This window comes from Pipistrellus kuhlii, unplaced genomic scaffold (assembly GCF_014108245.1).
Source record: "Pipistrellus kuhlii isolate mPipKuh1 unplaced genomic scaffold, mPipKuh1.p scaffold_m20_p_2, whole genome shotgun sequence".
In the NCBI taxonomy this organism is placed as follows: Eukaryota; Metazoa; Chordata; class Mammalia; order Chiroptera; family Vespertilionidae; genus Pipistrellus; species Pipistrellus kuhlii.
The window spans coordinates 178622878-178642800 of NW_023425515.1; the positions used below are offsets into that span (position 1 = coordinate 178622878).

General features: G+C 58.3%; 1 protein-coding gene across 7 annotated transcripts in view; it reads right to left on the reverse strand.

Annotated features, from left to right (window-relative positions):
- Positions 1 to 524: 524 nt before the first annotated feature.
- PTPRU (protein tyrosine phosphatase receptor type U) overlaps positions 525 to 19923 on the reverse strand; it is a 77531-nt gene continuing 58132 nt past the window's right edge. For 3 of the 7 annotated variants that reach the window (XM_036448008.2, XM_036448014.2, XM_045584942.1), the window contains 16 exons: positions 19035 to 19225; positions 18253 to 18328; positions 17649 to 17725; positions 15991 to 16008; positions 11731 to 11767; positions 11010 to 11107; positions 10811 to 10927; positions 9688 to 9842; positions 7498 to 7633; positions 6880 to 7029; positions 6209 to 6382; positions 4829 to 4969; positions 3360 to 3485; positions 3071 to 3228; positions 1902 to 2037; positions 525 to 1703 (listed from right to left, as the gene is read on the reverse strand). In XM_036448008.2, coding sequence (XP_036303901.1) covers positions 1641 to 1703; positions 1902 to 2037; positions 3071 to 3228; positions 3360 to 3485; positions 4829 to 4969; positions 6209 to 6382; positions 6880 to 7029; positions 7498 to 7633; positions 9688 to 9842; positions 10811 to 10927; positions 11010 to 11107; positions 11731 to 11767; positions 15991 to 16008; positions 17649 to 17725; positions 18253 to 18328; positions 19035 to 19225 — 1853 coding nt within the window. In that variant the 3' untranslated portion in view covers positions 525 to 1640. The remainder of the gene's footprint in view (positions 1704 to 1901; positions 2038 to 3070; positions 3229 to 3359; positions 3486 to 4828; positions 4970 to 6208; positions 6383 to 6879; positions 7030 to 7497; positions 7634 to 9687; positions 9843 to 10810; positions 10928 to 11009; positions 11108 to 11730; positions 11768 to 15990; positions 16009 to 17648; positions 17726 to 18252; positions 18329 to 19034; positions 19226 to 19923) is intronic. The other 4 variants (XM_036448010.2, XM_036448013.2, XM_045584943.1 and 1 more) reach the window with 2 other exon arrangements.

Sequence of the window (19923 nt, forward strand, 5' to 3'; positions counted from 1 at the left end):
CGCACAAGTAGCCCTTTCCGCCCATCTGGCACCGGGCAAGAACCTCAACCACGATGTCTTCTGCTCCTAACAGGACTGTCCCCATTTCACAGGTGGGAAAGCAAGGCCTGGGGAGGACAGCTGACTTGCCACCCAGAGCCTCACAGCTGGCGAGGCCCGTCTGCCTGACACCAAAGCCTGAGCCTCCCAAACTGTCCCCTAAAAGAGCTCAACCAGGCCCAGGCCCCAGCGGGAGAGGCAGCTCTGGGCCCCTCAGAGGTCTCAGGATAGAGCCCACTCCCTGCCTGGTGAAGAGGCCTGGGAGGAGGCAGCAATGAGCCAGAGGCCCTTGGAACCGCCTCTGCAAATGCAAGGACCCTGAGGGATGCTCTGGTCCACACCTCCACCATTTTACAGGAAAACGGATGCCAGACCAGCACGCAGGCCCCTGACCCCCAGTCCAGGGCCCTCCCTCTGCGCTGGGAAGCGGGGGGCCGGCGAGCAAGCCCCGGGCGGGCCAGTCAGACACACACAAGGCCGCTCGGTGGCATTCAGAGAGCACGTTTATTTACAAAGCACTTTACAAACATCAGCATTTGCCTCCCCACAGCCCCCTGCGAGGTAGGTCAGTAGTCATATCTACAGTTTCCAGGTGGGGAATCTGAGGCACGGAATGGGGGTGTGGCCTGCCCCGTCTGAGAGAGATCCTCCCACCCACCCATCAAAAAACAGACAGAAAAGCACTGATCCTCCTCCCCGAACACCCCTCCTTCTTCCTCCGAACCTCCCTCCGGCGGGGAGCACCCCTCGTCTAACAGCGCTCTCTCCCCAGCTGGCATCCTGATCGGGAGCCACAGGCACCTCAACCCCATGGGCTGCTGTCCGGCCTTCCCGTTCAGACTGCCACCGGCCAGGCCGAGCAGGACCCGGCCAGGGAGGCCGGAGGTATGGGCAGAGGAGCCTGAGTTGTCTCATTCTGCAGACATTGGGTCAGGCAGGGGAGGGGCTTCACATCGGCAGGGGAGGGGCGGGCAGATCCTGGATCGGGAAACTCAGAGCACAAGTCAGGGAAGCAAAAGTGGGAAGGATCATGAGCAACATTTCCCAGCGGTGGAGGAGGGGCTGCGGTTCCCCCTGGGGGACCTCCGTCGGATGTGCCCACTGGCGAATCGGGGCAGAGCCCAGTCTCCCCAGGGCCGCAGGGACTCGGCCAGATGGCTTTCTAGATGCCAAAGCCCAATGCACTCACTGCCCGTGTGGAGCCATGCTGGGTGAGACCTGGGCCTGGCACACGTTCGTTCCACCAAGGGCTGGGGTACAGTCAAGGGCTTGAGCCTGGTCCCCCAGAGCAAGCAGTTCTGAGCTCCTGCCACTCTGCCAGGCGGTGCCAGGCCTCTCTGCGCAGGCCAGCAGGACCCCCTGCGCAGGTGGGCGGGGCTGCAGCCTGGCTCAGCTCCTCCCTGGCCCCCCGGCTGCCCACGGGACATCTGGCGAAAGGCCCTGCCCACAGTGAAGGCAGCACCAAGAAGGCCCATCGCCGACTCCGGTGCCTTCCCCGGGGGTTGTGGTGGAGCAGGGTTGGGGACACAGCTCTTCCTCTCGGTCGGGACGGCGGGCCTGGCCCTGAGTGCGCAGTGGGTGCTCCAGACCAGGGGCCCCCGCTATCTGGACTCCAGCCCCTCCAGGTACTCCAGGGCCATATCATAGCAAAAGTGGTACTGATCCTGGGGAGAGGAGAGAAGGAGCCATGAGCCCAGGGTGGAGAGGGCAAGCATGAGACCCGGCCCGTCTTGGAAAGAAGGGGAAATGGGGACCCCTTTTAAGACTAGTTGTGGGGGACCCAAGGCCCAATTGTGGGGACTGGTGTTGAGGGGGCTGGCTGGGCATGGAACTGGCTGGGCACAGGGGACATGGCACCTCACCAGGGTCTCCACCATATTGGGCTTGTAGTTCCTAAGCGTTTTGGCAGCAAAGAAAACGTCCACCAGGTTATGGCAGCGAATCATCTCCAGGACCGTGGCGCAGGCGCAGAAGGTGCCGCTGCGGCCACCCCCATTTCTAAAGGAGACACAAAAGGTTTGGGGTAAGGCTTTGGGGAGCCGGGTAAACTCCAAGGTAAAGAGCAGGGCCAGGGTCTGGGAACCCAGAGGGGAGGGGCTGGGAGCCCAGAGGTGAGAGGAGGAGAAGGGAAAGGAGGGGAGGGGAGGGGAGGGGAGGGGAGGGGAGGGGAGGGGAGGGGAGGGGAGGGGAGGGGGAAGGAAATCCCAGAGGTGAGCAGGAGGTTAAGGGGCGGAGTCTGGGTTAAGAGGGACATCCAAAGCTGAAGGTATCTAGGAAGACAGCCCCCAGGAGACACAGCTGATTCTGACAAAGGAGAGAGGCACATGACCAGAGAACAAATGAGACAGCCACAGAGGAGGGCAACGGAGCAGCAAGCAAAGCCAGTGAGCAGGATGGGAAATGACTACCGAGAATGCCGGTCACCCCAGCAATGCAGACATGGCTACAAACGCAAAGTCCTCTCGGGAGATGAGGGGCTGGGCAGGCCTCAGCCCCATCTCTAGAGCCTCTCCCACTAGAACTAAAAGCCCCTGAGAGGCAGGCCTGGCCCAACCCGGCTCCGTCCCTGCATCCAGCACACCCAGCCCGGTGCCGGGAAGGGCTGGCAAGTCTGAAAGCAGCGAAGGAGTGGCTGCGGCAAAAAAGAGTGCACCAATGAACCGTGGATGGGAGCATGAGTTAATTAGTTAGCTAATTAACTAATTAACGAATGAAAAGGTGGAAAAAGTTTTATGTGAGCATTCATGAACAAAAGACCAGAAACCCATTGGCTTAAAAAGTGTACTCCAGGATCCCAGGGCACCGGCGGGGCCCTAATTACATGGGCAAAGGCCAGCATCTCACACGGAGAGCTGGGCAGTTCTGCAGGGTCAGAGCTGGCCGGGATCCTCCAGGGAAGGCAGGGCCAGGCGACCGGGAGCCAGGAGCTCTGGTGCCAGCTTGAGGCCGGCCTCTCACGCTGGATCTTTCCCTCCCGCCCCCTCCCACCCCGTCCCATCACCCCCCTCCCCCCAGGCAGGCCCGCACTCACAGGCAGTGCACGACGGTGCGCCCGTCCCCGCTCTCCGCCTGCCACCTGTCCACCTCGGCCAGCAGGCGCAGGAAGGCCTTCTTGGAGTCCGGCGTGTCCCGGTAGGCGGACCAGCGCAGGAACTGGAAGTGCCGCACCAGCAGGTGCCCCTCCTGCAGCTGGGGGTGTGGGCAGCCAGCCAGGGGGACGTGAGCCCCGGGGTTACGGGCCCCGGTGACCTCCAGGAGGTCCTTACAGGCCACACCTCCCGCCACCCCCGTTCTCACCCTGGGGCTCCCGGATCACTCACCCTGGAGATGTTCTGCACCCGGAAGACACGGGCCACCAGGTCTTCGTCCGCCGTGCCCGACACGAACTCCACCTCCATGAGGCCGTACTGCTGCCGGCCCGGCTCCGGCCAGTACTGCAGGCACGGCTGGCGGCACGGGCAGAGACGGGCGCTGAGCAGAGCCTCCGGGCAGCTGCCACTCACCCTCCCCAACCTCCACACTGGCGCTGGGACTCCCAGGCACCCTGGCCCACCCACTCACCCCAGACTCGTCTTCAGAGTCCATCCACCCTCCACCACTCACCACAGACGGCAGTGCACACCTGCCGGTGTGTTTGCAGACACCCCCGGGACAACAGAGACAAACCCTTCCAAGGGGGTGCCCTGGTGCTCCACAGCCACCCCTCAGGCACCGACACAGGCTGCCTCTCCCCGGGGCAGCCTCGTCAGCCCTCCCATCCCCCACCCCCCCTTCTCTCTCACTGCTCTGCCCTCCAGCATCAGCTCAGAGGTAGGGTGTCCTTGATGCTGGGACACCACTCAGCACCTGCCCAAGACACACCATGGAGTCAGGGACCTAAATGTCCCCCCTCCAGGCCACAGGCTGGGGACAGCAGGGGGACAGAGGCGGCAGGGCCCCCACAACAGACGCACAAGTGCTCTGGGCTAGATGGTCCCAGGCCCCAGCTTCTAATCTCAGCTCCTCCTTATTCTGGGCCCATTTTTCCGCCAGTGAGATGGCCCCATGCTCCTCCCTTTCCGACTATACCCAGGCTCCCCTGCTCCCCTCTCCGACCACACCCAGAAGGAGAGGGCACTGCCTTCCTCTTTCAGCTGGGGGGGGGGGGGGGGTCCCCGGCAAGTCCTCGCCCTCAGGCCTGTGCACATGCCGCTCCCTCCATGGGTCACTCATCCTCCAACTCTCACCCTCACCTTCATCCCTGCCACGTACGGAGAGCCTCCCGGGCACTAGACATGGCCCATGCTAAGCATCCTACCTCTGTCTGACATGGTCCTGACAATAACCCCATGATCCCGGGCGCTCTGAGGGTGCCCATTTCACGAGAAGGAAACTAAGGCCCAAACTATGTCCTAGACTGAACAGTCAGAAAGTAAGGAGTCTGGAACTTTTTCTGCCTCAAACCCCCATGATGGGCGGTTTAGTTCAGCAACTAATCGGCTCTGGAAGGCGGCAACACAGAGTAGGGGCACAGCTCCGTGCTTCCCAGCTGTGACCTTGGGTCTTCACCTTCTCACCTGAAGCCCAAGAATGCAAAGCAGAGTCCCTGGCACAGCAGGGACTTAATAAAAAGCAGCTCTTTTCCTCCAGTCTGACAATCTCATTTACAGACAAGGAAAAGGAGGCCCCAGAAGGGAGCATGACCTGTCTAAGGCCACTCAGCCAATAGGTGGCAGAGCTGGGATCCAACCCCTGACTTCCGGGATGTGCCCCTGAGCGCACAGCAGAGGCGTGGGTAGCAGGCCCTCACCCAGGCGGAGTTGGACTGGTGCAGCTGGTTGAGCATGACGATGGAGGTGCAGCCGTAGTCGTAGACCAGCCTCCAGAAGTCGGGCGTGGTGCTCTGCAGCGGGTGCAGGGTCACGATGAAGGCTGCGCTCCGCGTGTAGCTCTGCAGGGAAGCCGGGACTCAGCAGGGCCGCTCACGGCCATGGCACAGCCGATCCTCTGCCGAAGGCTCTCCCTCTCCAGCCTCTCCCTCAGTGGCTGGGGCTACTCCTCCCCTTGCCTTCAGCTCACACCAAGAAGCCCTTGGGAAGCAAGCAGGGGGGGAGAGGGGGGCTTTCCCTCTTTAGAGAAACTCCCCTGTCCCCTGCTCTTCCCTGCCAAGGCCCTCTGCCAGGAGCCAGGCCCTCTCGCTCATGCCTGCTCTGAAAAAGCCTCCCTCTCCACGTCCCTCATCTTCACACGGAGGGACAGCAGTAGTCGGCAAGCCTGTCACGGGCCCACCTTCCTGCACGCCTCCCATGGCAAGTCTGGGACAAGGACTGAGCACGCTCAGCTCAGCCCCCTCCTCCCTTTTCCCAGGCCCGCCCGTCCTCAGAGTGTGCGATCAACTGCTCCTGCTCCTGCTCCTGCTCCTGCCACATGTAAAGGCCAGTCCCTGGTGGCAGGGGTGGCCTGAGGCTGCGCCGCTGTCTCCAGGACAAATCTGCCTGACTCGGGAGCGAAGGAGGGCCAGTCCTCAGCCACATGTCGGAAGTCACATTCTCCGGGTTGATCCAGTCTGTCTCCTGCACCCACCTCTCCACTGGTTCCATTTGGGGGAGGAAAGAGGCGATGCTCACAGACTCTTCCCCCCTCAGACGGCAGCATCTCGGGGTTACTCCTTGGGGACTAAAGCCCCCGTTCTCCTTGCAATGCGGGAGGTGGCGCCCCCGAGCTGGAGCAGGGGATGAGGCTTCTAAATGGCTCCTAAGCCCTCAGACCAAGCAAGTCACAGCCTGGGCCATGTCCTGAGACCGGCTCCCCCTCGATCACCCCAGCACAAGCTCTTCTGGCTCCAATTCCAGGTCTCAAACCCCAACCCCAAACCCTCCTGTCCTCCCAGCCAGAGCCCCCAAATCACTCCTACCCTGGGCTCTGCTTGGTCCAAACCTGCAGCCCTCCCTGGACTCAGCCACCCAACCCCGACTCAGGCCAAGGGTATACTGAGGGGGAGACTGCCTGGGGTGTCCTGAACAGAGCTCACTGGGGACAGGAGAGTCACTCCTGAAGGGACAAAGGGTCCCATAACCAGAGCCCTCAGTGCTACTCTCTGGCTCCTGGCCATGCAGGGGTAGGGGGACACACACACACACACACACACACACACGCAGTCCCAGAGCCCACCCCACGCCCGGGCCCTCACGTCGGTCAGGGCCGCGTTGATGTAGTTGTTGGGGTCCCCGTCGGTGGAGATGAGGAAGGGCAGGCAGCGGTCGGGCGGCAGGACGTCCATGCTGCGGTTCTTGTCTCGGTTGCGGGGCAGCAGGGCGATGCTGCACTCCTCCACGTCCAGCGTCGGCGTGACCGAGTTCAGCGTCTACAGGAAGTGGGAAGAGGAACGGCGGTGGCATCCGGCACTTCCTGGGCCTACTCACAGCCCCGGGAGGGAAACTGAGTTATTCATCCCATCTCTGACTCCTACGGCACTGAGGACCTCCAACACACACACACACACACACACACACACACACACGCACACTCACACTCACACACACATACACACACACTCACACTCACACACACACATACACACTCACACACTCACGCACACACTCACACACTCTCACACACACACTCACATACACTCACATACACACACACACTCATGTACACTCACGCACACTCACACACTCACACACACTCACACACACACACTCACACACACTCACATACACACACACATACACACACACTCACACTCTCACACACACACACACACACTCACACACACTCACATACACTCACACACTCACACACACACACTCACACACCTACATACCTACAGACACCCATACGTACACATTCCTGCCCCACCTGGAACTCTTCCCGCAGCTGGGAGGAATTACTCTGAGGGTCAATACGGATCATCTCCTTGTAGGTAGCCTTGAATTCACTGACCGGGATGGTGGTCTCCCCACACAGGCAGGCCTCCAGGATTGCATCATGGATGAAGATGTACTGCTCCTAGCACAGGAGAAAAAGACTATGAAGAACCAGGAGGGGAAGAGAAATGTGGGGTGGATGCAGGAGGAAGCAAGCTCAGGATTGAGGCACGGGTGTGCTGATGTGGAGTCCAGCCACGTGTTACTACAGCTTGGACCTACCCTACTTAAAACAACCTTCATGGGCACACTCCCTTATATGTCATCCCCATAACAACCCGGTGAGCAGCTCTGATGGTACAGGGACAGCCCAGAGTCACAGCTAGCCAGGGTACAGACAGGTCAGATCTTAACTGTGGAACCTATGACCTTGGCCCCTGCTACTTGACCTCACCCAGCAACACACAGTGGAGCTGAGTTTGGGAGACCCCGAGAGGTTGGCAGGGATTGGAAAGAACAAAGGGGCACCTAGGAAGGGGGAGAGTGTGAGGACACCCTCTGATGCCAGCACCCAGGACTCGAATCCCGGAGAGGGGGCCGCATCCCCTACCTCCGTCTGGATCATGTTGACGCGCCGGGAGCAGAGGGTCTTCACGCAGTTGTAAATGTCCACGACGCCCTCACACTCGGCCATGTCCAGCATCACATCCAGGACGATGTAGCAGCCTGTGCGGCCGGTGCCGGCACTGGGAGAGAACGGCCCGGGCCGGGTCAGGGCCTTGGGAAGGGAGCCCAGGTCCAGGGGGCAGAAAAGAGAGGTCCCGGACACCTGGCCATGTCTCCACCACCCAGGGGATGGGGACACAGAGAGACCCCCTCCCTGGGCAAGGACGAGGCAGGGAGAAAACCTCTGAAAGAGTTCTGATGAGCGGAGGTAAGGACAGAGCTGGGGATGGGCCTTGGGGAAAGAGAGAGGGAAAAGGGTAGGGAGAAGGCAACTTCGATCGGAGGGAGAAACAAAGGTGATGCTCAGAGCTTATCCAAGGCTGTTCTTGCTCCTGGACAGGCCTCCAATCTCCTGCACATCCCTCAAAGCCCCACCACTCACAGCCCTCCAGCACCCTTCCTGCTATGTGGTCATTGGTTTTGACTGTCTCCCTAACCTGACTGGGAGCTCACCGGGAGCTCAGCTGAGTCTCATCTGTCCCTGGAATCTTCGTGCTGAGCACCAGGTTAGAGCAAAGTTAAGGACAGAAAGGGAGTAAAGGGCAGGGCGGGGGGGGGAGAGACTAAACAAAGATGACAACAAGATTTCAAGCTTGAAAATAGTAGTATCCAAGTGTTGTCGAGGACATATAGCAACTGGGTCCCCCGTACACTGCTGGTGGGAGCTTAAATTAGAACCACCACTTCAGAAAACCAGAGGGATCTACGAAAGCTGAGTGTTTGCAGACAGCGATTCCACTCCTACGCACATAACCCACAGAAACGCGTATGTATGTTGGCCACAAAACTTGCAATAGAATGTCCTTAGCAGCACTATTCCTATAGCTCAAAACTGGAAACCCCCCGAACGCCTATCAGCTGCAGAACCGATAAACACATTGTGGTTTATTCATCCAGGCGAGTAACATACCACCTTGGGGAACATAAGGTTGAGAGAAAGAATTCAGACACCAAAGCGTACGATTCCATTCACACCAAGTTCAAAAACACCGCACCACCAACCTATGGTTCGGAAGTCAGGGCGGTGATTGGTCAGGACGGTGATTGGTCAGGATGGTGATTGGTCAGGACAGTGACTGGTCACAACAGTGATTGCTCAGAGAGGGAGGAGGGGGCTCAGGGGCCTTCTAGGTGCTGGTAATGTTGTTTCTTGATCTGAGTAGTGCTGGTTATTTCATGGGTGTGTGCAACTTATGAAAATTCATAATGCCATATATACGCTTATTTGTGCATGTTGTTTCAAGTATATTATTCATGGATGAAGTTTTATTCTAAGAAGACGGTACCAAAGAGAAGCTGGTGTGCGGTGGCAGCGCAGGCAGTGGCATGAGCCTGCTTTGTGGCCTGCGGGGAGCGGATAAGAAGCCAAGGAGAGGAGCCAGGACAAGACACAGAGGCCCGGGGCCTCGGGCCAGCGGCGAAGCTCTCCAATGGGGAGGTGGGGGAGGGAACAGTTGGGCGAGGGACAGGCCTGGGCGCTGGGCTTCCGCTTAAGAGGAAGAAGGAAGATGAGCAGAGGAGGAAGCAGAGCAGAGAGAGAAAGGGCAGTAGGGGTCACAGGACCCAACCAAGGCAGGAGTCAGGAGAGCTGCGGAAGGTGAGAGGGCCAAGGGGTGAGGAAAGTCCCTGGGTTTGGAGAAAAAAGAGAGAAGGCAACGTCCTTCCCAGCACCTGGGCCACACCTAGCACGCAGGCGTAGGTGACACCTGCTGGACGGAAGCCAACAGAACTTGGTCGTGCCTGGTGCCGCCAAGCTCAACAACTCCTCTCTGTCTCTGGTGTCTCCTTGGTGACTGGGCCAAGGGCCTCTCGGGTTTGGGGAAGGACATGAGGGTGCCAACCTTGGAGCCAGAGTTCAAAGAGCGCTCGCGCTCTCTCTCTCTCTCTCTCTCTCTCTCTCTCTCTCTTTCTCTTTCTCTCTCTCTCTCTCTCTCCTTCTCTCTTCTCTCTCTCTCTCTCTCTCTCTCCTCTCTCTCTCTCTCTCTCTCTCTCTCTCTCGTTAGGAAGAACGCCCAGGGTCCTGAGGGACCTGGAACCAGCCCGCTCCGGGCCTCTCCGCCTGACCCGCGCCCACCTGCAGTGGATGACGATGGGCCCGGCGTCGGGCGGGGTGGAGGCCTTCACGCGTCGGATGAAGGCCAGCAGCCCGGTGGCGTGGTAGGGGACGCCGTGCTCCGGCCACGCCGTGAAGTGGAACTGGCGGACCTCGTGCCGGGCGGAGTAGCCTCTCTGCGGAGACAGCAGGAACTGCAGTTAGTCCCGGCGGGCCGCTATTGGACGCTTGCTGTATGCCAGGCCCTGCGGCGAGCAGGATCTCAGTTATCCCCAATAATACACGTAGGGCAGGGGAGGGGGCGTGCTGACGTCCCTTGTACAAGCGGGAAAACCTGGGCTCAGGGAGGAGAAAGCCGTTGCCCCAGACTAGCTACCCAGGACTGGGGCAGAGCCTGCCTGATGCCTGCCCTGCACCGCTGAGCACCCACCGCCCACACCAGGCTGTTGTTCTGACTCTGCTCTCAGCCTAAGACAGTGGTCAGCAAACTCATAGTCCACAGAGCCAAATATCAACAGTACGATTGAAATTTCTTCTGAGAGCCAAATTTTTTAAACGTAAACTTCTTCTAACGCCACTACTTCAAAACAGACTCGCCCAGGCCGTGGTATTTTGTGGAAGAGCCACGCTCAAGGGGCCCAAGAGCTGCATGTGGCTCGCGAGCCACCGTTTGCCGACCACGGGTCTAAGACTAAGAACAGAGGGGCTTACAGAGGATCCAAAGGGATCATGTGTGGGAGGACTCGTCCACTGGCCCTGTGGCCTCTCATGGGTGATGTAACCACCCTGAGCCTCACTTTCCTTGTCTGTGACAAGGGGCTGATGGGAAACGCCAAGCCTAGAGAGCCTCCGGGGCTGGAACAGCACAGGTAACACGCTCGGCCGCGTCCAGCACAGAGCAAGACCAACTACCAGCAGCCATCACGTCATCTTCAGCACCTCGGCTTCCTTTTGGAGTCGCCAGCAAAGACAGCTTCGCACCCAGTCTCGGTGCTCCCAGCAGGTACCAAGCAGCTGAGGGTGGTGACGCCCTCCTCCCCCCTCCTGCTCCTGGGATGGGGAAGATGGGGAGGTGGGCTCTGCCCTCCCCCCTCCCCCCTCCCCCCGTCAGGCACCCCAAGTCCCCAGGCGACAGGAGACTCACCCGCTCCAGGGCAAAGGTGCGCACAACATACTCTGCGAGCGTCTCCGTCTTCACCAGCGTGATCTTGATGTCCCCGTACATGTCCGAGTCTTCCGGCCAGTACCGCGAGCACTTCACCTGGAGTCCCCACGGGGCAGGCTCAGCGGGCTCCCCGCTGCCCCCGGGCCTGCCAGGCCCCCTCGCCCCACAGCCCGCTTACCCGGCCCACTTCCACCAGCTTGGTGATCATGACGATGCTCGAACAGTGCTCCTGCCACACCAGGCGCCAGAAGTCGTAGACCATCTCGGGCTTCGGCCCTGGAGGCACAGAGGGTGCTTGTCCCCGAGGCAAGGTCTCCGTCCAGGGTCAGCACCCCCTCAGCCCGGCATCAGCATTCCCGGCCAGGAGGCTCCCGAGTCCCCAGGGGGGCTTCATGCACACACTACCCACACCCCCACCAGCTGCCAGCTCAGGCCTGGAGGGCCCTGGGGCCGCGCAGAATCAGGGAGGGCCTGGCTGGGGACCTCGGACATCTTGAATGGAACCCAGCAAGCAGAGCCATGGCCCCAGTCTTCAGAAAGGATGGACAAATGGACACTCGGAAGGAAAAGACACAGCCAGAGGGACCCAGGCGGCCCCAGACTGAGACACAACCCACAGCTCGGAAGACTGAGTCTGGCTAGCCCCTTTGCATGCACCGCCTTGGGGACAGACGGAGGGACAGGGAGCTACAGATGGACTGGGCATATCAGGGAGACACAGGCACAGGCAGGTACAGACTGACAGCCAGATTCCAGAAGCTACAGCCAGATTGGGGCTTGGACAGACAGGCACAGAAGAGAGACAGAGTCAAGCAGCTTGGTAGGGAAGCAGAGAGGTGGCTGAAGGCGTTCCGCATACGCGGGGCACACGGGGGCACAAGGGCAGACGTGCCGGGTACCTTGAGTGGCTATGAAGTGGTTTGACCTGTGGTAACCCTGGAACGAAGAAGAGGGAGCAGTGAGACCTCGGGGTCTCCTCCTCCCTTCTCTCCACAACAAGCACACCCCACGCCCAGCACGGCCCCACCCTTTCCCCAGGACTTCCTGGCCCTCCGGTCCCCAAGCAAGAAGGGAAAAGAAGCAGAAACCGGTTTGGCTCAGTGGGTAGAGCATCGGCCTGTGGACTGAAAGGTCCTGGGTTCAATTCCGGTGAAGGGCATGTACATTGGTTGCGGGCACCCAGGAGGGGGTATGCAGGAGGCAGCTGGTTGATGTTTCTCTCTCATTGATGTTTCTAGGTCTCTATCCCTCTCTCTTCCTCTGTTAAAAATCAATAAAATATATTTTTTTAGAAGAAGAAGAAGAGGAGGAGGAGGAGGAGGAGGAGGAGGAGGAGGAGAAGGAGGGGGGGGGAGAAAAACAGCTGAGATACCAGTGTCTTAGGTCTAGACCCATCTTTGCTGTGTGATCCCAGGGAGGACACACTCCTTTTATGGGCCTAGAGGGTCTCCCCATCCATAAATTGGGAACAGTTACCCACAATCTGCTGACAACCCAGCTGTTGTTTGGAGAAAAATAAAACCCAGGGTGATCCTGCCCTGTCCCCCAAAGCCCCAGAGGCCCTCAGCAACCCCAGACCCGGGGCTGGGTCTTGTCAGCTCTCCCAGCGCATGTGAGGCAGCCAGAAGGGACAGCCCCCCATCTGCTTCAGTCCCCCAGAGCCTGGGGCCCAGAGGAGGGCTTCAGGTTGGGAGCAAATAAACACGGTTACTCATGGGTCTTGGATAAATATTTTTAAATCCTTAAAGTCAATAATAAATGTTGAGACCCTACTAAGGCCACAGACTGTGCTAAGCACTTTACCTGAATTACCTCCCACTGAAGAGATGCCAAGAGCTACTTCATCCTCCACGCCCAGGGCCCTTGGGCAGCGAAGAGGCACTGGCCAGACCCCACCCCTGCCTCGCCCCTGCCTAATCCCTGCTCCAGGGCCACAGCTGCCCAGGAGGCCCTGCCCAATGAGATACCTAGGGTATCACAAGGGCATGGGGGTTACATATAAGAAGTACTGAAGGGCTGGAGCAAGAGCAAACAAGGTCACCTGTCTCAAGTTCATGTCCTCCCTGAACTCCTCCACCCCAGACCCAAGGAGCCCTGGAGTCAGACCACCGGGGGTTCAAACCCCAGCTCTGCGGAGCCCTTGCTAACAGGTGTGCCCTTAGGCAAATCGCTTCCCCTCTCTGTGCCTCCAAGTTCCCGTCTATACCACGGGAAAGACTCCACTAGGACTTCCTCGGGCTGTTGTGAAGAGTGAAGTAATATATGCCAAGAGGTTGGCACCAAGGCAAGCTCAGTGCCAGCACTTCATCAGCCTAACTATTATTATTACCACTACTTCAAAGGTCAAAGAGTATCTTTCAAGATCCAAATAGTGTGGATGTCAAGAATTTCCAGGGCAAAAGGTGGTTTGCAGTGAGCTTAACCATCTGATCCTTGGAGTCAAGTTGACCTGGTTCATGTCACAGCTCTGCCAAGTGGTAGCTGTGTGGCCCTGAGACCAAAGGGCACTTCTCAGCATCTCGTGTGCACCCGAATCTCCTGCCGCAGAAGGTCTGGTGTGGGGTATTTCCAGCCACCTCCCAGGTGGTGCTGGTGCTGGGCCTCTAAACCCTTTGTGTAGTCAGACTCTCAGCCTCTCTAGGCCTCTGTTCTCCTCTGTTCTCCTCGGCATAACAGGAGACATGCACCCTGAGTCCATACCTTAGTCAAAGATGCCAATAATGAGAAGCTGCCCAGACTCGCTCAGCCCTCACTACTGGAATCCTCCCGGTCTAGCTTAATTCCCTGCTGGGGTCTCCCAAGCCACTGCCTCTGTCTGAGGCCTCAACAGAGTAACTGGGGTAATAGGGGAGGGCCCAGTAAGGGTGCCCCAGTGCTGCCTCCTCCCCAGTGCAGGTCAAGCTGGGAAAAGGCTACTCCACCTAAAAGAAAATCCACTTGCATGAGAGCAAGAGCCTCTTCAGATTCATCCGTGTCTCTCTCCTCTCTCTCTCTCTCTCTCTCTCTCTCTCTCTCTCTCTCTCTGTAGGACCCAGCCCTCCCCTCCCCACCACCAACACACACACACATACTAGTCAGCAAATTCAAGTTTTTAAACAGACAACCCTCAATATGTGCACATTACCTTTTTAATTGTATACATGCAATATTGCATAATTTTATTACATAGAGGACCGTGAAGCAGAAAGTTTAAAACAATCAGATTTAAAGGAAGAGAAGGGATCCATCTTGAGCAAACCCACTTTAGAGATAAGCACGAGAGAGCTCTGGTCCTCACACTCTAGGGCCGTGGTCAGCAAACTCATCAGTCAACAGAGCCAAATATCAGCAGTACAACGATTGAAATTTCTTCTGAGAGCCAAGTTTTTTAAATTGAAACTTCTTCTAACGCCACTTCTTCAAAAGAAACTCGCCCAGGCCGTGGTATTTTGTGGAAGAGTCACACTCAGGGGCCAAAGAGCCTTACGTGGCTCGCGAGCCATGGTTTGCTGACCACTGCTCTAGGGCATTAGCGTGTCCTAGGAGCCTGACCCCATCCCCACCCCTCCCTGCCCCTCCCTGCAGCCTCCAAGTGGGTGGACTGGGAGACTGACCACTTGCATCGTGGGTGAGACCCCAGGGCATCCTGGTGCTCCCCAAAGGGAAAGAACCAGCGTCCAGTGTGAGGACTGAGGTCAGGCTGGGGTGGAGACCCAGCTCCATGCAGTGTGAACAAGTCACCTAACTTTCCTAAGTCTCTAACGTGGGTCCCCAGCTCGCAGAGTGCAGTAAGGATGACGGGACAGCACAGGACAGCAGCACTCAGGCGGACTGCTGTGTGAACACTCTAAGCCACGGCTTCGGAGGGTGTCTCTTAAAGGTCTGACAACCGAGAGCCGAGAGGGCGGGGCTGTGTGCTGTGTGGAAACGGGGCATACAGAGTATAACCATCAGCATTCACCACCACCTAGTGGAGGCGCAAGGGCCAAGTGCAGCCACTGCATTTCGTGGGTCTAACACCCCGTTTAAATTCGGGGAGCTCGGAGAATGAGCACGCCCGAAATAAGGGGGTATCTGGGAGCACCTCTGCAGCCACCGGGCACCTCCAGCTGATGCGACTGCAGGAGACTTTCACTTTACATTAGGCGTGTCCGTGTTGTATGATAATGAACCATGTCTTTGCAAAAGCAAGAAGAATATTTTTTAAAGAAATGAGGAAATTAAAATAGAAAAGGTGGCCCTGGGTGATTTGGTTCAGTGGCTAGAGTGTCAGCCTGTGGACTAAAGGGTCCCAGGTTTGATTCCAGCCAAGGACACAAGTCAGGGTTGCAGGCTCGATCTCTACCACCACCCCCAGTGGGGGGATGGACAGGAGGCAGCCAATCAATGATTCTCCCTCATCATTGATGTTTCTATCTCTCTATTCCTCTCCCTTACTCCCTGAAATCAATAAAAATACTTTTAAAAAAAATAGAAAAGGTATACACAAAATAGCAAACAATCCCATCAAGCATCCAGTATTATGAACATTATATATCTATAAATCCAATCAGAGGACCGCTAGATGAATTTGGGGTCTTTTATGGTCCTAAAAGACCCAAAGATGACACAGTTTCTTAAAAATAGAATAGCCAAACTGCTCCCCCAAAATAAAACATTCAAATTAGGGCTAAACTGAGGGCAAAGTGGTTGGGGTTGAGTTCAAGCAAACTCATCACTAAGGGAACACCAGGGAAACAAGTTTTAAGGGGACTGGCCGTGGCTGTCCTTCCTTCCTTGAAAAACGATCCTGACCCACAAGCAGCAGAGACAGGGCACCCAGGCAGTGCCCCCTGCCCATCCTTCCCAGAGCCCCCCAAGGTGTGGCTAGTGAGAGGACGTGGAGCACAGAACGGGCTGGAGGACAAAGATGACAGAAGGCGGCAGCTGGTGCCTAACGGGCCCGGGGAGCACCCAGCCCTGCTGCCCACCGCAGGGCAGTGAGGGTGGCAGGGGCTGCTTACAACAGGGACGGTGTGACATCAGCAGCCCTGGCGGCCCCCCGCCGGGCTGCTGAAATGGACGGTTGGCGTGGGGCACACAAGTGACAGGAAAGAGGACAGAGACCGAGAGAGAATCTGAGATACAGCTGGTCGGACAGACAGGAGGAAGAGGAAGCGGGGAGGGGGAGATATACTTACTTCACGGTTTATCCGAATCTTAATGATTCCAGTGAGGGAACAGTACAAAGCAAAAGAGACAGATGTTAGGCCAGAGGCAGATGGAGGTGGACGGAGCACAGAAGTGGCCAGAATGGGCGATGCGAGCAGGGGAAGCAGAGCAGGGGGGAGGGGAGTTTGCGGGACAGGGAGGGTAGTGGCAGGGGCCCAAGAAGAAGCCAAACTGGGACGTTGAGGAGACCAAGGAGAGGCCTCAGTCATCAAAGGTGCTTCAGTCTGAGAAGCCAGGCCCCGCCCATGTCCCAGCCAGGAGAGAGGATGGGAGGTGGGGGAGAAGGCAAGGCATTCTGGGAAATAGAGCTTAGCGTGCCCGGCCCCCAGGAGGGGGTGAAGAACAGGGAGAAGAAGGTCATCCCCAGAATCACCAACGACCCCACTTCCCCGATGCACCCCTCCCTCCTCCTTCACACCTCAGGCCTTCGCTCACGCCCCTCCCTCCCTGGGGCGCCCTTCCCTCCCCTCTCCCTCCCTGGGGCGCCCTTCCCTCTCCAAAGCCAGCGCAAGCCCTCCTCCTCCAGGCAGCCTCCCGGGGCTGACCGTGGCCCTGCCGCTAACCTGCTGAGCGGGCCTGGGAAAGGCCTTCCATTTTCCGGCCTTTGCTTTCCCCGCTGACCTGACATTTAACTTGTGTCTATAGTTTTGTGTCTCCCCAGCTAGGATGTACATGCTTCAGGAAAGCAGGCCCCGTGTCTGTCTTGTTCACCGCCAATCCCTGGTGCCCGGCACAAAGCCTGGTACATGGTAGGTGCTCAGATTATATCTGCCAAATGAATCAGTGATGCTCCCCCAAACCTGGCGGCATCCTCCATGTGGGAGCAGACTCACCACCCCTTCTTCACACCCACCCCCAGCCCTGTCTCTGGCCCCTCCCTCCCATCCAGCCAGACCCAGCTGCCATAGTGAAGGCAGGAGGGCCTCCCGGTCTGCGGCCAAGGCTTTGGAGACACAGACTGAGATCTGAGTCCCTTCTCGGCCGAGGCACTGGCTGTGTGACCCGGGAGGAGGAGCCTCACCTCCCTGGGCCCCGGATTCCGCTCCTGCTGACTACGCCCAGGGTGGCAGCAGGGATTATGTAAAGTTACATATTTGGTGTAAAGTGCTTAGCACAGCGCTTGGCATCCTGTACGTGCTGAGTAAACACAGATTATTATCCTGAAGTTCCACTCTGATCACCGTCAAAACCCTTAACAGCTCCCTGGTGCCCCTGGGGGAAGCCCCAGTTCCTTCGCCTGTCATTGGAGGCCTTCCCACTCCAGCCCCTGCCTCCCTGCAGCCTCACTGGGTCTCATGGCAACCCCAGCTCCAAGCCTCTTGGCCCCTCGCCGCGGAGAGCGGATCCTTCCTCACAGCTGGGCCTCGCGGTCTGCCCTCTTCCCTCTACTCTGCGTCTCCGACCCGTCCGCTCTCAGGCCGAGCCCCAGGTGCAGGAAGCCATCCTGATGCCTGCACCTGCTCTGTCCCCGCTGCGGAGCTCCCGGGCACTGATGTAGGAGACGGGGCCCTCAGAACCCAGCCATCTGCATCCCCACACAGCCCCTGACAGGTCGTGCCCTGTGGGGACGGGGAGCCCGGAGCAGGCAGGGCGCGGTCGGCAGAGGTGGCTGGGGAGAGGCACTCACGTCTATATAGTTGGCGTTAATGTAGTCGGCATCGGGGTCTCCCAGCATCGGGTGGAGCTTCACACGGTGCCGGTCATCTGGAAGCACAGAGCGGGGCCGGGGGTGGGCGGGGGCTGACCTGGGAGCCGGGGGTGGGCGGGGGCTGACCTGGGAGCCGGGGGTGGGCGGGGGCTGACCTGGGAGCCGGGGAAAGGCTGAGGGGAAAGGCTTCCTGGAAGCCACCTGTGGGGCACAGGCAGGGCGGCCAGGAAACGGACCAATAGGCTCTGTAGGCCACAAGGGGCAGGGCAGGCCAGTGGTTAGCGTCTGGGCTACCGCACCATGGGGGCCAGAGATCCTGTGCTACCCAGACAAGGGTTAGCTTTGTTGGCCTTGGGCAAGGACCTTAACTTCCCAAGCCTCGGTTTTCTTACCTGTAAAGCGGGGTTATAATATGTCCCCCTTGTCAGAGTTATTGAGAAGGATGAGTGAGATAATGGGTGTGATGCTGAGCACCCGGCTGGGCACATGGTAGACACCCAATACAAGGCTCGCTCTGGCTGTCCTCCCCTCCCGACCCCCTCCACCCACCGCCCCAGACCCCAGGCCCCTCCCCAGGACTCACAGGCAGGCAAGGGCTCCTGCCGGCTGCCCTTGACCTTGTCTTTCTTCTTTGTGGCATCCCAGCCTTCAAAGAAGCTCTGCCGGAAGGGAAAGTGGAAGTCAGTGGGGAGAGAAACCCTCCACTCCTAAGAACTCTATCCGACCGAGATAAGGGCCAGGTTCGTGGTTAAACTTGGAGCCTAAGATAAAGTCGCTGCAAATCCCTTTATCAGCTTGGTTCCAGACCAAGCAGTGGTGGGAGAGGAGAGAGTGAGAAAAGGGGAGGGGGGGGGGGGGAGAATTCAGAGACATTTGAAGATTAGAATCAAATTTAGGTTAAATCCAGGTGTGAGTTGGGAAATGAGGTCAACGTGAGGGTCAAATTAAGATTAGGATAAGGGTGGTGTCAGAGTCTAGGAGGATGGGATTCAAATTAGAGTTAAATGGAGCTCAGGATGACAGTCAGGGTCCAAGGCAGATGGGGAGGGAGAGGGGGTAGGTTTGAGGCCAGGGTCAGGGTTGGTGGTCAGGTTAATGTTAGGATTAGGATGAGGGGCTCGATCAGAATCCAGATGGAAATGAAGATAAGACTTAAGGTCAGATCTCCAGTCAGGGTTAGGATACAAGTGAGAAATCAGATTAATTCTGAAATTAGGATCAGGGTCAAGTAAATGACATTAAATGAAGTTGGGGACTGAGAGAGAATCCCTTGGGAGGGGGCTGAGGTTCGGCAAGGGCGGGGTGCACAGGGAGGAAGCAGGCGAGGCCCTGGTGAGGGGCCCTGGCTGGCCTGGGGCCCTGCACCTCGTACTCCTGCTTGAAGCCATAGCCCTCGGCCGTCTTCATCTGGTTGATGTGCTGCAGGAGGTCGGCCACACGCACCGCAGGGTGCAGCTGCCCCGTGTGATACGGGGAGCCCTTCCGGCCGCACGGACGCCTCGGGGAGCCCCCCAGAAGGCTGCTGGCCTCAGTGACGCCATTGCCACGCTGGTCCCCTGCAGTTGGAGAAAGGGAAAGGGGTTCCTCACACACACAGGCCCAGCCTGGGGAGCCCCGGATGGATAGAGGAGCCAGGGAAGGAGGAGGAGCATGGGCAACGTGGAGGAAGGCTGGGTGGCTCACTGGAGCCAGCGGCCTAGCTGGGCCCTCCCAGGTGACCCTGGGCAAGTGCCTTCCCTATTGCATCTGGGGTTTCCCATCTGTAAAATGAGCAGGTCAGGTCACGTGACCTTGGAGGGCCCTTCCGGCCCAGCCCTGTCTGCTGCGATCCTGTGGTCCCCTCACTGCATCCCTCCGCTCCCTCCCAGGACCAGAGCTCTGTGGCTTCTCCAGGCTCCCCGAAGGGGACAGCACTCAGCAGAGCCTGTGACAGCCTCCTCATCCCTCCCTCTTCCAGGGGACAAATGTGGAACACTGGCAACTCCCAGCAATTACCCCCATTCAAAGGCAAGCAAATCCCAAAACTCAAAGATAAGCAAATCCCAAAATTAGCGGCTGAGGCCACCCCCTCTGCAGATTAACGCAAGGCACCTGAATAGAGACGTTTTCCCTGTGCCAGCATTTCCATTGTCAGTCTGTGCAGCAGCCTCAGCCAATCAGGGAGCAGGAGGAGAGGTTCACCGTGCACCCCAATAAAATGGTACCCTCCCCCCTGACCAGCCTACTCGCTGGCTCCTCCAGTGAGTCCCTCCAA